We start from the raw sequence: 15,441 nt of genomic DNA, 5'->3' as shown, positions 1-15,441 counted from the left end.
CGCAGCAGGTGTACTAGGCCACATCACGCAGCAGGTGTACTAGGCCACATCACGCAGCAGGTGTACTAGGCCACATCACGCAGCAGGTGTACTAGGCCACATCACGCAGCAGGTGTACTAGGCCACATCACGCAGCAGGTGTACTAGGCCAGATGACGCAGCAGGTGTAATAGGCCACATCACGCAGCAGGTGTACCAGGCCACATCACGCAGCAGGTGTACTAGGCCACATCACGCAGCAGGTGTACTAGGCCAGATGACGCAGCAGGTGTAATAGGCCACATCACGCAGCAGGTGTACTAGGCCACATCACGCAGCAGGTGTACTAGGCCACATCACGCAGCAGGTGTACTAGGCCAGATCACGCAGCAGGTGTACTAGGCCACATCACGCAGCAGGTGTACTAGGCCAGATCACGCAGCAGGTGTACTAGGCCACATCACGCAGCAGGTGTACTAGGCCACATCACGCAGCAGGTGTACTAGGCCAGATCACGCAGTAGGTGTACCTGTGGTCCGTGCAGGGTGATGTCCTGGAGCAGCGTCCCAGCTGACAGCACCAGGAGCCTGTAGTGGGTGATGAGGCCGTTGGGCTGGCCTGGGATCCTCCAGCTCACACGCACTGACACGGAGTCCTCCGCTACTGCTGTCAGATCCTGCACTGCACTGGGGGCTAGGCACACACGCAGACGCACACGAACACAGGCACGTCTTGTGTACAGCTATGCTGGTGGGAACTCAGAGTTCGGTCCCATTCCAAATCCTGTCATGCCTAACCCCTAATCTGAACATGAACCCTTCCCTTAATCAAGAAACCTAACCTGAACCCTAAATGTCAGCTTACAACACCAACTATTAATGTAAATGCTAACCCTCACACTAATTCTAACCCCTAAACCTTATAAAAAAAACATGGAAATGGTAGTGAGAACCAATAAAATGTCCTCAGAAGGCACATCTTTTGTTGGGCTTATTACAGTAACTTTGTGGGGTTTTCTGGTAATTAAACAAAGTCACAAACACACATATCCTCAAGTGACCATTGAAAGATACTACGGAAACAGCCCTGTGTGTGTGTTTGTATGTATTCTTACCCTCAGCAGGTGTGAGTACATCTCTATGTGTCTCAGGGCCTACTTCCCCTGCAGACTTGGCCCTGACATCCACTCTGTAGCTGGTGTAGGGGGTCAGACCAGAGTAGATGAACCTCAAGTCTCCTGTGCTGTTTTCAAAGATGAACCCTGGAAACGCACAGGATTGGAAAAGGTACACAGCGCATGACATTTCCATACATTTCTTGACAGTATGTTTCCGTGCGTTTGTGTGTGTGTGCGCACGCGTACCTATGGGTCCATAGAGGTAGACGACGTACGAGAACCTCCCTGTGATGATGGAGGGAGCGTCCCAGGACAGAGAGATGGACCTGGATGTCACGTTCCACACAGAGAGGTTTTGAGGAGGGTCCTCAGGGGCTGCAACACACACACACACATTATGACCAAGGATTTCAATCAGACCAATGTTGACAAACCCTGCAGAGTTGCTACAAAGGAATATATTCAGATGGGAGCAGCCCAGTTAGGTATTGCCAACCAGGCGGAGGACATCTTGAAGCTGCTGGCTATAGGCTATATAACTTTAGGGTGATCTCTGTCTATAGGTTTACTTTAGTTAGCTTCAACACATCCTGCTAACGCTAGCTTCACTCCTATAAACAGTATGCCCTGTATCCAGCACCGTAGGCAGGCCTATGACGTCGTCTTAGAACATTCCAGCAGTGTGCACCTGATTCCGGCATGCGGACCATGGTGGAGGCGATCTGTCCCTCCCCATCAGAAGTGAAGGCGGACACCTCGAAGACGTAAGCTGTGTAGGGGCGGAGCTTGTCCACCCCCACAGAGATGGGGACGCTCCAGGCTGCGGCGGGGGGCACGGCCGACAGGGTGATGGGGGGAGATGAGGCCGTCACCTCTGACGGACTGGGGGTCCCACGAGACAGGATATCTGCTGCATCCTGAGGGACACACACACAGAATGAATGCACATACCATAAAACATGTTCGAGAAAGCAGACCAAGGAAGTCTGAGGCAGGAGGGTTAAAAGAAGTTAGGGAGAGGGAGAGCGAGAGCGAGAGAGCGAGAGAAAGAGAGAGAGAGATAGATAGAGAGAAAGATAGAGAGAGAGACACACAGAGAGAGAGGGTAGAGAGAGACGTACGTTGCAGTGCGGTAGGGCTCCAGTCATGATGTCCTCAGCATTCAGCTCAAGTGTCCGGACAGTCTGACCCGTGCGAGCGTGTTTGGCTTTCACCGCAAACTTGGTGATGAGACCGTTGATGAATTCGGGCAGGTACCAGGTGACTGATACGAAGGTGTGGTTCTCAGCAAAGGCAGTTAATCTGTTCACCAGGCCAGGGGCTGCCAGACACAAACACATACAAACAAACTGTATAACAAACAGAGAGCTAAGACAAAGCCTAAAATGTCAATTGAAGATATTTGTCTCTGTCACCATCAGACATAAAACCATCCAGCGAAGAAGTGCACGTTCTGTACACACACACGTGCGCGTGGACAAACACACACACACACAGGAACTATAACAACAACCGAGATCTTTTTACTCACTTCCCATCAGTCATTTAACAATGCACAGAAGAATTGAACACTTTCTGCACACACACACGCATGCACACACACACACACACACACACACCATAACAAAGACACAGATCTTTTACTCGTACTCCATCAGTCATTCAACAACGCAGAGAAGAACTGCACACATTCTGTGCACGTACACACACACACACACTGGGTATTTTGATACTAATGTGCATGACTGGATTTGGAAGCGTGCTGTGCTTGAATACCCACGGGCCTCAGCAGTCTTTATGTATAAAGACTTGCTAAATGGTCCAACACCTGCTGAGTTTTCTCCCGCCACCTGGAAAGATAGAGAAAGAGAGAAAGACAGAGAGAGAGAGAGACAGAGAGAGAGAGTGAGCAAGAGAGAGAACAAGAGAGGGAAGGGGAAAGAGTCACAGAAACAGACTCAAAACATTGTGACATGTATTATTCTCAGCACAGGGAGCAATCAGGGCTGGATCCTGTACTGACTGACTAACACACAACTCAACTCTCTGACCTTTACACAACGATGGCCAAATGACTTCCTGATGGGTCAGTGGGGGTGGTGGGTGGGTGGGTGGGTGTAACAGTGCCATTGATAATGAATTCTGAAAACTAATAACTGTGGTCACATTGGAGAGCAGTCAGTGGAAAAAAGAGCCACAGGCCTCCATAGATCTGTTTACCTGATCAATAATTCAATTAAATCAATTATTCAACCAGATCAAGAGAACGAAGTCCCTGTCTTGATTAGACTCACACACACTCACTGTCATGCAACACACTCTCTATTGTACTGGTCCTGGATGTGATGATGTGTGTGTGTGTGTGTGTGTGGCTGCACACCGTACCTGGATATTGTAGGTGGACCCAGGAGTGAAGCTGGAGAGCAAGGTCTCAGGTACATACAGGCCTTTAGTCACCTGGGTGAAGCTGGGGTCAGGATAAGGACACATCTCTTTGTACCTAAAGAAGACAGAACCGTCACTAGCATCACACAAGCTGTGGCCGAAAGATGCACAAGGTCTGGGGAAGGCTTGATTATGAAACAGACTCCTATGTAAATCATGCAAACACACTTCTGGGCATCATTCCAAATATCACCTGATGACATATTTGTCGACAATGGCAGTGTCAGAAGGCATGCTCCAAGACAGGAGGAGCCCATTGGAGCCCACTCTCTCTCCCTCCAGTCTAAACGGAGCACCGGGAACTAGAGAGGACAGGAGAGGAGCAAAGGAGGAAGGTTGAACAGAGGAGGGAAGATGGGAGGGAAGGGGAGGTGAGACAACCTAACAGAAAGACTTTCAGAATTTCGTATTGGGGGTGGCCAGCAGAATATTACTGTTGTACTATCACTTCAGAAATCCCAGTTGAGACCAAGCAGAACTGACGTTTGCTTCTGATTCTGTGTGAGATAGTGTGAGTGAGTCAGTGAGTGAGAGGAGAGAGAGAGGAGAGAGAGAGGAGAGAGAAACCGAGAGACAGAGGAGCGAGACAGAGGAGAGAGAGAGAAACTGAGAGAGAGAAGAAAGAGAGAAAGAGGAGTGAGAGAGAAACCAAGAGAGGGAGAGGAGAGAGAGACCGAGAGGGAGAGGAGAGAGACAGAGACAGACATTGAGAGAGGAAGACAGAGAGACAGAGAGATAAAGAGAGAGAGCAGGTCCAGGTGAATAAGTTCTAACACAGCAGTGGCATTTAACAGACATTCACTGCAGCACCATTCTTCCTGCTGCTCAAAAGCCTGAGGTTAGGTTACCTCAGAGGACTTACAGACAGGAAGGCAACACACACACACACACACCCACACACACACACACAAACAGTACTTTTTATATACAGCAGGTGGCAGGATAGGGTATTTTTTGTTTATCACAGTTCTTCGAAAAGTATAGAGAACATTCCTTGAAAAGCATGTTGTCTGCACCGCCTCTGACCTCATCTCTCGTAGCCTCTTTCATCTTGTCTCACAAATGAGGCATGAGACGCCCCACGCATGGATAGAATAGACTAGAAATAGTTGTTGAAACACTGTCCTTAATCTCACTTGCCTTTCCTCTCCAGTATACCAATATCCATGAATCTATCTGTTCTTCTCTGTGGTCACTTCCCTCCAGTCATGCCCACTGGTCAAGTGGGTATTGGGTAAGGATCAGAGCAGCTCTTCTGTGTGTGTTTGTATGTTTATGTGTGTATGTGTGTGTTTGTGTCTCACCTGTCAAGTTGGTGTTCACTATGCGACTGACGGGGGGGCCGATGTTGGAGGAAGAGTCTGCTGTCACTGTGACCGTGAACTGGGTTCCAGGACTTACACTGACTACGTTGGCCTAGGGTGGAAAACACAACACAACCACCCTGTCAACAACATGACCACACTGTCACAACAAGACCACAGGGTAAGTCAAGGAAAGGACCATGGAGCTAACATTCTATTCTAACCTCTCTTTTAACAAGACAGACAATACTTGACAATACACAGTGTGTATTGCATATATTCAGTGTGTGTGTGTGAAGGAATGAGAGAGAGAGAGAGAGAGAGAGAGAGAGAGGGGGGGGGGGGGGGAGAGAGAGTGGAATAGTGGAGAACACTCTTACCTGTATGTATGTGTGTCCCAGACAGAGGGTAAGAAGCAAGGTGAGAAAAATAGCCATGCTGGTGTTAGCTGGTTAGCCGTGCTAGGAGTGTAAGCCAGAGTTTGAGGCAGCAGGTTGGGGTTATAGAGGCCTGGAGATCGGGGTGCTTCCAGGGTCACGTCAACCAAGTATGGGTTAATCCAATTTGTTCAATTGAATAAAATCCAGTTCCAGCAGGCTTTAGCTAGTTAGTGATGGTCGAGTTAGAGTCAGGCTGCTGTGGCCCAAAAGTAATCCAGAGTTCAGCAGTTAGCCAGTTAGAGTTAGCAAATTGCAGGGCAATGGGTCCTGCATTAGTACAAGGCTAACTCCCTCCCCTCTGTCTCCCTATCTCTCCAGAGAGAGCAGCTTCAGCAAATGAATCATTCAGACTTGTGCTCAGGAGGCCTACCTAATAAATAATGAGCTCTATTACTCAACCCCTGTGTATGTTTGTGTTTGTGTGCGTGTGTTTGTGCGTGTGCGAGTGTGTAAGGTTACGTGTGGAGGTATCGGACACCTGGCAGCCGAAGAGAGCAGCTAAGGGGCGGGTCTTTAGAGTACAGGAGGAGTAAGTGTGTATATGTGTGCCCAGTATTAATCTTGTGTTTGTGTGTGTGTTGTCATCTACTGTATGATGGTGTGTCTACGTTATCTTCAAAACTCATGGAGGTCAACAGTAGCTAAAGTACTTCTCTGGTTTATTCTGGTGCTGATAACATCACATGTTTAATGGTCTGTGAATGTGTATGAATGTAAACCCCTCAAAAAATGTTCGGAAACATTATTTTGGTCGATTATTCCTCCCCTTCAATAATACCAATTGGTATTGTATTTTATATCGTTGGAAAGCCTGATTAGTCACCTTTACAACGAGGTACAACTTGTAAGGATCGTGCATTCGTGGAATGAGCAACACAGCTAACCGTGTGGATAGCGGCCCAAAAAAATGTGCCAAAATCCCCTGCAATATTCTTCTGTTGGTATTCACTCTCGTTTTGAGTTACTTGGTGGATTGGATAATTGCACTCTCCCACAGTAATAAGGAAAAAACTACACATATTGGCCGTTTTTACACTTTATTCATTTTACACTGTCAGGCCACAACAGCTTGGCACCTCCTCCTCATGCTGGTTACCAGCCTGTTCACACACTGCTGTGGGATGGCATCCCATTCCTCAACCAGGATTTGTCACAAGTCAGCCAACATGTTTGCATTGGTCACTCTGGCACATGGAGCACGCCCAAGCTGATACCACTTGAAGCTCAAAACGAGAGTGAATACCAACAGAAGAATATTGCAGGGGATTCTGGCAATTTTTTGGGAGCCGCTACCCACACAGTAAGCTGTGTTGCTCATTCCACAATATAGGCTTTCCAACTCTATAAAATACAATACCAATTGGTATTATTGAAGGGGAGGAATAATCAACCGAAATAACCAAACTTTTTGGGAGGAGTTTATATGTTTATATGTGTGTGCACAGTGGACTGTTATCCAATATAGAATACCTGGATGTGTCCCGAGGGTGTGGGGTAGACAGAAACCCTTCCTTGGCCAGGCTGCAAGCTGACGTGGTACTGATCCACACAGCCCTCAGACTTCTCCCAGCACAGAGAGAAGGCCCGCGCCGACACACTCACCACTCGGACACCTCGCACACGCTCTGGAACTGAGGGAAGGAGAGAGAGAAGGAGAGGAACTAAGTGGAGAGAGAACCAGGGGGTCGGTATTGCAGTGGCTACGTGGCGTGATGGTTCATGTGTGGTCACATACTCGTGGTCACGGTCAGAGTGGCCGCGGCCCCTGCCACCCCTCGCCTCACTCGCTCCACGCTCACGTTGTAGCTACAGCCAGCCCTCAACGCAGTCAACGTGGCGACCGTCTCCTCCTTGGAGACGCTCAGCGCGCGCGTGTCGGCGCCCTCGGCCGAGGTCACTCTGTGGAAGTCAAAGTGACCAATGGCAGTGTCCCAGCTCAGCACGGCGCACGAGGAGTTAACATGCAGGAGGGCGATGGAGCACACACCTGCAGGACCTTCAGCACAACACACACACACACTTTAGTACGAACACATGGAGCCTTATGAAGAAGGGATAGTGTGTTTGTGTGTATGTCTTACGTGTGTAGAAGTCTCTGCTGACAGGTTGGCTGGAGTCTGAACCCAGTAAGGTTTGAATACTGAGGCCATAGTCTGACCCTGGGGTCAAATCCCCAATCTCAAAACTGGTACCCTGGACAAGCAACTCACGCCACAACATCCTGTTCCCCACCAGGCCAAAAGACAGCTGAGGAGGACACACACACACACATACAACAGACACATACACACTGAGTGAATACATTTTGAGCCATTTGGTCAGAGTTTCTCTCAGTAACTGCCCCACAGTGACTCCATCTATTCAACTGTTTTCTTTGTCGTCGATCAATTCGTTTTTTATGACTGGTGTGTGTGGGCATAGTGCTTGGTCATTCTTCCTGGCCATGACTCTGGGGGGGTCATGCATCTTTAAAGGGCCCGTAACCAAAGCTGTGCTGCACTGATGAGAGTTGCTAGGCGACCAGCAGCGAGTGTGCTCGCTGGACGTCCACAGGTGAGTGTGGAACCTGACCCACACGGCCTGCTTCCTCTCATAAAGAACTCATTCTGTGTGTGTGTGTGTGTGGGGGTGGCTTTTGGTACAGTATAAAGAGAGCATTCTGCATGCAGTAAGCTGAGACGTTTGACACTGCCGGTAATTCCAATGCAAGCATAAATGCCATTGGATGGCTTAACATAACCTTGTGTGGATGGTTCAAGTCTGCCAATTGTCAGAATTGTACGAGCGTGATAGTCTGGGGGTCGTTCCATCTCTGGGTAAGGATGGGGGAGTCCTACCTTGTACCCCTTCACTTCCCCTGGTGGTGGCCTCCAGCTCACAAACACAGAGGTCACGCCCTGTTCAATCAGCATCACTTCCTGAGGGACTTCTGGAACTGGACACAACTACCAATCAGCAGCTTCCATTTAATACTCAACCAATCCACAATCATCCACAAACCCTTTGTGTTGATGCCATGTTTGATGACTCTTCTGCATTTGGGTCCTACCCCACCTCTCGTCATGACTGTACCTCTCACCCTGACAGAATGACAAGACCCAAAATGGACCCAGTGGAGAGCACCTCCAACCCTTTCATAGGAACCCATCTGGCTTTCAGTGGACCCCGCAGTGTGCAGCGGAAGGGCCACCCCAAGACCTGCCCTGTGCCCCTGCCCCAGGCCCCTACCTCGGTCCTGCCCTGTGCCCCTGCCCTAGGACCCTACCTCGGTCCTGCCCTGTGCCCCTGCCTTGGTCCTGCCCTGTGCCCCTGCCCTAGGCCCCTGCCTCGGTCCTGCCCTGTGCCCCTGCCTCGGTCCTGCCCTGTGCCCCTGCCTCGGCCCTGCCCTGTGCCCCTGCCCTAGGCCCCTACCTCGGTCCTGCCCTGTGCCCCTGCCCTAGGCCCCTGCCTCGGTCCTGCCCTGTGCCCCTGCCTCGGTCATGCCCTGTGCCCCTGCCTCGGTCCTGCCCTGTGCCCCTGCTTCAGTCCTGCCCTGTGCCCCTGCTTCGGTCCTGCCCTGTGCCCCTACTTCGGTCCTGCCCTGTGCCCCTTCCTCGTCCCTGTCCTGTCGCCCCAAGAGTGGACCGCCCAGTGCCTGGTCAACTGAGGTCTGGCTGCCGCCTCCCCCCGTCCCTGTGTCCGCACCCCGTCCCTGCGCTTCCTGGTGCCCCCGTGCCGCCCCCGTGCCGCCCCCTCAAGAGGAGTCCTGGCTGCTGCCTCCTTGGTTGTGCGCGGCCTCTCCGCCATCTCCTGTGCTTGTCCTAACTCCGGGTTGTCCCCCCAGACCTGCCCCGACCCCCTACCCTGCCTTGTGGGACGTCCAGTGACATCCCTTGAGAGGGGGGTACTGTCACAGCCACAGCCGTGCCCACCTGTTTTGGTTTTTCCCTGCCATATCGTCTTCACCTGTCTCGTTCAGTGGTTTCAGTCTCGTTAGTTTAATTGTGTCCACCTGGGTCTTGCTCTCTCCACCTTTGGTTCTGTGTATTTAGGTTCCTGTTTTGTGTCCAGTCCTTGTCTTGTCATTTCCCGTCGGTGTGAGTACCCTGTCTGTTCCGGTTTTGAGTAATAAACCCTTTGTGTTGATGCCATGTTTGCAGATTCTCCTGCATTTGGGTCCTACCCCACCTCTCGTCATGACAATACCTCTCGCCGAGTGAACGTGTATGTACATATTTAATTTTCAATTTAACATGTACAATGACAAAGATTCTATTTAACAGGAGGAAGTATGCTGTAAAATCCTGATTGAAAGTAGGTGACAAAATCCAATAATTTAACATATAAAATTTACTTTTTATTATGACCTTGAAATGGGTTACCAATCTTGCTTGTGTTTCACCCTAAATAAACATTGCATTGAGCAGTAACTTATTGAGGCTCCTGATACAATCTAGCATACTTTGGAATGCATTCCAAGCATATGAATTAGAAAAATAACTTACTACTGCTGCTGGCAATGAAAAGAATGTTCCACATTCATGCCTGTGTACATATGTGTGTATGAGGCCTGTGCTCTGCTCCACTCACTGGTGCTGATGTTGACAGTAGCAGGGTTACTCCTTCTCTCTCCATTGGTGCTGCTAACCTGTAGAGTGTAGTAGCTACCAGGGGCCAGGTCTTCAAACCTGCGGGACATGAACACAGGGGCAACGTGTCACCACAGGCAGTCCACAGTGCTCTGGAACACACCCTCAGCCTTGTTACTGTGGAATCATATGTTTAAGAACAGTAGTAAATAACTAAAAAGGGTAAGATTTCTGGGGAACTTCTGAGGTGCGCTCGCGGTAGCTGCAGCGAGGGCCTTTTTTTACCATGTCACCTCCAAACCTATTGTTTGTGTTAAGTTTGCATACTTACTATTTAAGACTGCATAGGTTGAAAAGCATAGCCAACAACATACATTTGTTGCTGCTTGATTATACTTCAAAACACTTAAGAGTGATAGAATTAAACAGGGTTCTCTTCTCATTGTCCTTACTTAGTGCAAGAGCGAATGGTGACATGTGGCAGCCTCATACAGTTGAAACAGTTTCATCACAAATACAAATTGTCCTCAAATATATTATGATTGCCGGGTAGGTTTTTTCAGATTTTGTTTTTAGCATATTGCATTTGATCAGGGCATATGCCGCGAGACTCACACATTTCAGCCATTTCTCACACTCACGCAACACCTTGTATTTCTCACACATTTGAACCATTTCTCATGCTGAGAAACAAGGGATAACTTGTCCCGCTATTTACAATTAATGAACAAGGCACAGCCCCCCCCCCCCCCCCCATGTACCTATGCTCCAGGGATGTGAGGTTTAGCTGTTGATTGGAGGTTTGGTTTTTGATTGACAGGATGTATCCACTGACCAATCCCCCGGCCGTCCCCCAGACGAGCGTCACTGAAGTTGTCGTTTTACTGAGCACCACCACCTCCACTGGACTGGGGGCTGAGGGGAGGAGGAGGGGGGAGGACAAGAGGGGAGGGGAGAGGGGGAAGGGGGGAGGCTGAACTAGGGGAAGCAAGGGGGAGTCAAGTTGTATGAAATGACCAAGGTGACCAAGGTGTGTACCTGCTGTAATGTTGAAGGTAACAGCAGGGCTGTCTGTAAATGTCTCCTTCTCTGTCCGTACTCTGAAGTGATACAGTCTGCCTGGTGTTAGACTTCTAAACACTGCACTCTGACCTGACACTTTTAACACCTATAACACACAGACACAAAGGACAGCAAAAATGAGCACAAAATATACCCCAAATAAAAAACTGCAGGCAATAGCTTCTCGTTAGAAGGGACATCTTCTCATTGGCCACAGCTCACCTTGAAGGTGTGATGGCAGTCCAAACAGATGACCTCATAGGTGTGGCCGTGTCCTGGTGCCGGGTCCCACTGCAGCTCTATAGACGACACCGTCACCTCTCCCGCTCTCACACTGCTGGGAGGGGCTAAACCTACACACGTAAACAAACACACACACACACACCACACGTAAACTTCATCCTCCATGCGTATGTGGTTAGTCAGCGAGTGTGTGCAGTCAGTCACTCACATGTCCTGATCGGGTGCGGTGGATGGTAGGGAGGGCTCGGCCGGCCTTTGCTAGTTGCGTACACACTCAGTTGGTACTCTTCTCCAGGACTTAGGTTGCCAAGGGTTATGTTGTGTGTGTCCGGGGTGAAGGGAGACCCCTCGCACACCTCCTCACACCCTCTCCCCCCACATCCCCCGTCACACCTCCCTTCGCACGCACATACCTTGACGCCGTCAAACAGGCCGAGGCGTGGCGTCCGTACGAACACGACCACGGAGTCACTGCCCACGGAGAGAGGTACAGCTAGCGGCACCGCACAGGGCTCTGAACACAAACACGGGGGAAGTGGGGAAAAAGTTCTGTTCACCAGTATCCAACTCGAGCAGTACACACAGACACGGAGAGACCGTCTCCTACCTGTGGTGTGACGAGTGCTGATCTCCAGGCTCCTGCTCCTCTCCCTCACCGACACCAGCCCCACCTCGTAGGTCTGACCTGGGGTGAGGGGGCCCACGACGACCACGCACACAGACTCATCTACCCACAGTGCATCGGGGCTGGAGCGGTTGACCCAGAGAGGGCTTGGATCTATGCCGTCGCCGGGGTGTGCCGTGACTTCATACCCATCAGGCTGTTCGTCTGGCGGGGGGGTCCAGCACACGGTGAGGTTTCCATCTCGACTTGACACAGTCAGGTGACTTGGGGGCCTCAGTGCTGATAGGCAGATATGCGACAAGTCACACATGGCTTCACTCTGATAGCTGGTACTGGGTATTTTTACATAGGTCACACATGGGTGCACACGAACGAAACACAACCTTTCTCACCAGTGCGTATCAGAGATGTATCTCCACAGCTTTCCACCCCGCCCTCTGTGACGGTGTGAACTCCGACCTTGTACTTCCTGAACGACTCCAGCTGTCCAATCACAGCAGAGTATGTCTGTCGTCCACCAATCCCAGATCTCCTCGATACGTTGTGGACTCCCTCAACCCTCTCCTGTCCTGAGGACATGTCCACCCAGCGAACTATGACCTTCCAACGCTCTGCATGCTGGGACTCGGGGGCCACCCAATGAACCGTGATCTGATTGGTTGTGATGTTTCCCACAGAGACATTCTGTGGAGGGATGGGCCCTGCGGGTGATTTACACGTGTAAACATCACCAGAGTAAGTCAACAACAAAACTAAAAAAAAATCGAAATAAATGCATATTTTGTACATGAATGAGTGAGTGACTGAGTGGTTGAGTGAACGTGTGTGTGCTTGTGTGTGTGTAGACGTACGGGTGTGTACAGTGTGTATACGTCCGAGGCTCCAAGAGGCCCCAGCTGGATCCGACGCTGTGAGGGAGACAGAGTAAAGCCTCCCTGGGGCCAGACCCGTCATGTTAGCCCCTCTGGCTGACAGAGACACAGGGACACGCATACCCCCCACCCTGCTGCTAACACTCCTCCCTGTCCCCTCCTTCCCATCCACCTCTTCCTCCGTCCTCTCTCCGTCCCCATCCTCCTCTTCGTACTGCACGCAGACCTGAGGGACGGACTGAGGGCTGGCATTCAGAGGAGAGAGGTCACCCCAGCCGAGCTCCGCCGCTCTCTCGGTCACCTGCACCACCTCAAAGGAGATCGAGGGAGGGACTGGAGGGACTGTAGAAGAGAGACACGGCCACAGTATGTGTCTGAAATCCTGTGTAGCCTTTGTCAAAACAGCAGGTGTGTACAGCAGGAAAGGTTCAAATGATCAAATCCTCAAAGAGAACACTGATAGGCGTGTAACCTCAGGGTGTAATTACTCTGGTGGTGGCAGATGAAAGGGAGAGACATGTCACAGAAGAATGGAGTTAGGAAGTAGCCTGGCCCTGTGGCATTCCTCTGGAAGGCAAAGCAGTCCGTCTGATTGGACAGCAGTGATGATGTCACCTCGTTGGTCAGGTTGTAGATGGAGCCATCGGACCAGCGAGGGTCACCCTCTTCCTGGAAGGAAGAATGTGATGATAACCAACAACAAAAACACACTGGCTGTATTCTTCTAGAAACGTCTAACTCTCCTCAGTGCTTAATTACAATCGCTTTGCAACAAGCATCCATTTTCATCCCCTTTAGCGGATCCAAAAACACACCTCCCCTTTAAGGAGTGAGCACACATGCTGGCTCTGGGATTCATGTGTTTATAAAGTAAACACCGTCATGCTGACACAGTTTATTGTAACTCTCTGGATCCTACAATGACTTTAACACTGCAGGTACAAGCTTGATGTGTTAGCCTTATCTGCCGGATAGAGTTGGGTGGAGTGAGTGGATTTTGTGCTAGTTTACCTGTCGATCATTGAGTGCAGTCCACAGCAGCAGCAGTGAATTGTGGGTAAGCAGGTGCGTGGACATGAAGAGGAGATCCTCCTGGGTTTTGAGGTCAGCAAGGTGAACTCCTCCAGCCACGCCCCTGCACGCGCTCTGGGCGTGAACCCACGCTAAACCCCTCCTCCTTATGCTGTAGCAACTCCGCCCGCTAGCCAGCCAGCCAATGGGACACTTGGCTGACGAGAGACATGATGAACAGCTCATAGATAGATGTTCAGAAAGTGGAGGACCCAAACACAGACGGGCAGATGTTTGTGCGCTGTACCTGTTTCGATGTCGACGTGATGTCTTTGTGTTGAGGTGATGTTGAGGGCGGGAAGAGAGGAGGTCACACTCGCTCGGACGCTATAGCGCGTCCCAGCCTGTAAACCTGTCACTTCGTACCGGCAGCGTGTTCCTGAGGGTTGCGTCTGACAGGTGTGTGTTCTGGTCAGCGAGCTGGTGTCATGTAGACTGAGCGTGGTGAGTGTGTGTCCTGCCTGCAGCGTGCAGGTGAGCAGAGCGGTGGTGGTGGTGGTGTCTGCCTGCAGGGATGAGAGGGGCGCTGGGTCTACAAACAGGAAGCAGGAGACAGAGGGTGTAGGACAGAGAGTCTGGTGGTGAGTCAAGATGGTGGTAATGTCACTATGGTTTGTTGCCCTTTTTGGTCCTGGGACTCCTGAGTAGGATAGTACCTACCTAGGATAGGTAGGTGAGGTTAGTCTTACCAATGTGAAAGGTCTTATTCGCCACTGAAGCATTGTGTCGGATGGCTGTAAGTGTGATTTCATATCCTCCTGGGTCCCCAGCCAATCGTAGAAACGTCCTGCATTCAGGTGAACATGATGTGCAATGCACGGGTTCCAACCACTCCTAGAAAGGAGGGACAGAAGTCAAGATGTCACAACCAACATTTAAATCCCAATTCACAATATCTATTCACAACAAACTTGCTACATTTCAGATTTTTTTATTGGGGTTCAAACCGTGTGGTTGCTCAAGTTGACCAGGTAGAGATCAGGATCTGGACCGGAAGGGAAGTGACCAAACACAACTTCAACCACAACAGGCTCTGACCACTGCACACATGACAGGTAGACCATCTGACAGGGAAGGAGATATTAAATGCACCTTTCACATCATTCAGGATAAACGTTTGTAAATGTAAATTAAATGTATGTTTCAAACTTTGTAAACTTTAAATCGACTATATATCTATAGTAGACTATTATCCTACACTACTCTTCACTATAGGCTACTACAAAACAAAAACAAGCAAAAATTCACGTGCATCTGAAGCAATACATGAATTTGGAGATTGCATCCTGATCAAGAAAGGTTCATGTACACTTGGCAAACAATGAGACGACACTGCATAATACATGTCTGTAATAACTCTCACCTGACATAACCCCGCAAATAAATAGAGACGAGCCGTGTCCCCCATTTGGAATGATGTGGTGGTCAAATCATCAGACAGCAACTCGTATCACCAAGTCAGTTAGTTATTTCCAGGGAGCACAGATTTGATCGAAATTTGGTTCCAGCATGTATCTGTATCAGTCTTCAAACAGAGGGTACTGACCCTCATGTGTAAACGTTTTGGATAGAATAACGCAGCAAAGTCTCCAGTCTGGGTTAACACAGACAGCCTCCACCAGTCAGCCTCCACCAGCTGCTGTCTGTAGTTCCATGTGGCTGACAGCTCAGACACAATATGAGGCCTCTCTCTTAAATGTTTCCCAGATAAGAGC

At 50.1% G+C, this 15,441-nt stretch overlaps 1 protein-coding gene across 1 annotated transcript in view; it reads right to left on the bottom strand.

Annotated features, from left to right (window-relative positions):
* The window catches only part of ptprq (protein tyrosine phosphatase receptor type Q), a 31,356-nt gene extending 16,159 nt beyond the window's left edge, over positions 1 to 15,197 (bottom strand). Inside the window, 27 exon segments of the mRNA XM_047033497.1 lie at positions 509 to 672; positions 1,094 to 1,240; positions 1,343 to 1,471; positions 1,785 to 2,013; positions 2,218 to 2,417; positions 2,877 to 2,946; positions 3,482 to 3,596; positions 3,735 to 3,843; positions 4,846 to 4,957; positions 6,756 to 6,916; positions 7,021 to 7,281; positions 7,367 to 7,532; positions 8,123 to 8,220; positions 9,855 to 9,952; positions 10,615 to 10,768; positions 10,892 to 11,021; positions 11,138 to 11,268; positions 11,367 to 11,672; positions 11,766 to 12,062; positions 12,176 to 12,484; positions 12,635 to 12,997; positions 13,144 to 13,324; positions 13,667 to 13,884; positions 13,974 to 14,258; positions 14,416 to 14,560; positions 14,674 to 14,790; positions 15,090 to 15,197. Of these exon segments, the coding sequence (XP_046889453.1) occupies positions 509 to 672; positions 1,094 to 1,240; positions 1,343 to 1,471; positions 1,785 to 2,013; positions 2,218 to 2,417; positions 2,877 to 2,946; positions 3,482 to 3,596; positions 3,735 to 3,843; positions 4,846 to 4,957; positions 6,756 to 6,916; positions 7,021 to 7,281; positions 7,367 to 7,532; positions 8,123 to 8,220; positions 9,855 to 9,952; positions 10,615 to 10,768; positions 10,892 to 11,021; positions 11,138 to 11,268; positions 11,367 to 11,672; positions 11,766 to 12,062; positions 12,176 to 12,484; positions 12,635 to 12,997; positions 13,144 to 13,324; positions 13,667 to 13,884; positions 13,974 to 14,258; positions 14,416 to 14,560; positions 14,674 to 14,790; positions 15,090 to 15,134 (4,740 nt within the window). The 5' untranslated portion in view covers positions 15,135 to 15,197.
* Between the last annotated feature and the right edge of the window lie 244 nt (positions 15,198 to 15,441).

This window comes from Hypomesus transpacificus, chromosome 14 (genome assembly GCF_021917145.1).
Source record: "Hypomesus transpacificus isolate Combined female chromosome 14, fHypTra1, whole genome shotgun sequence".
In the NCBI taxonomy this organism is placed as follows: domain Eukaryota; kingdom Metazoa; phylum Chordata; class Actinopteri; order Osmeriformes; family Osmeridae; genus Hypomesus; species Hypomesus transpacificus.
Note: the sequence above shows the minus strand (reverse complement) of the source record. Positions and strands in the feature narration are given on the sequence as shown.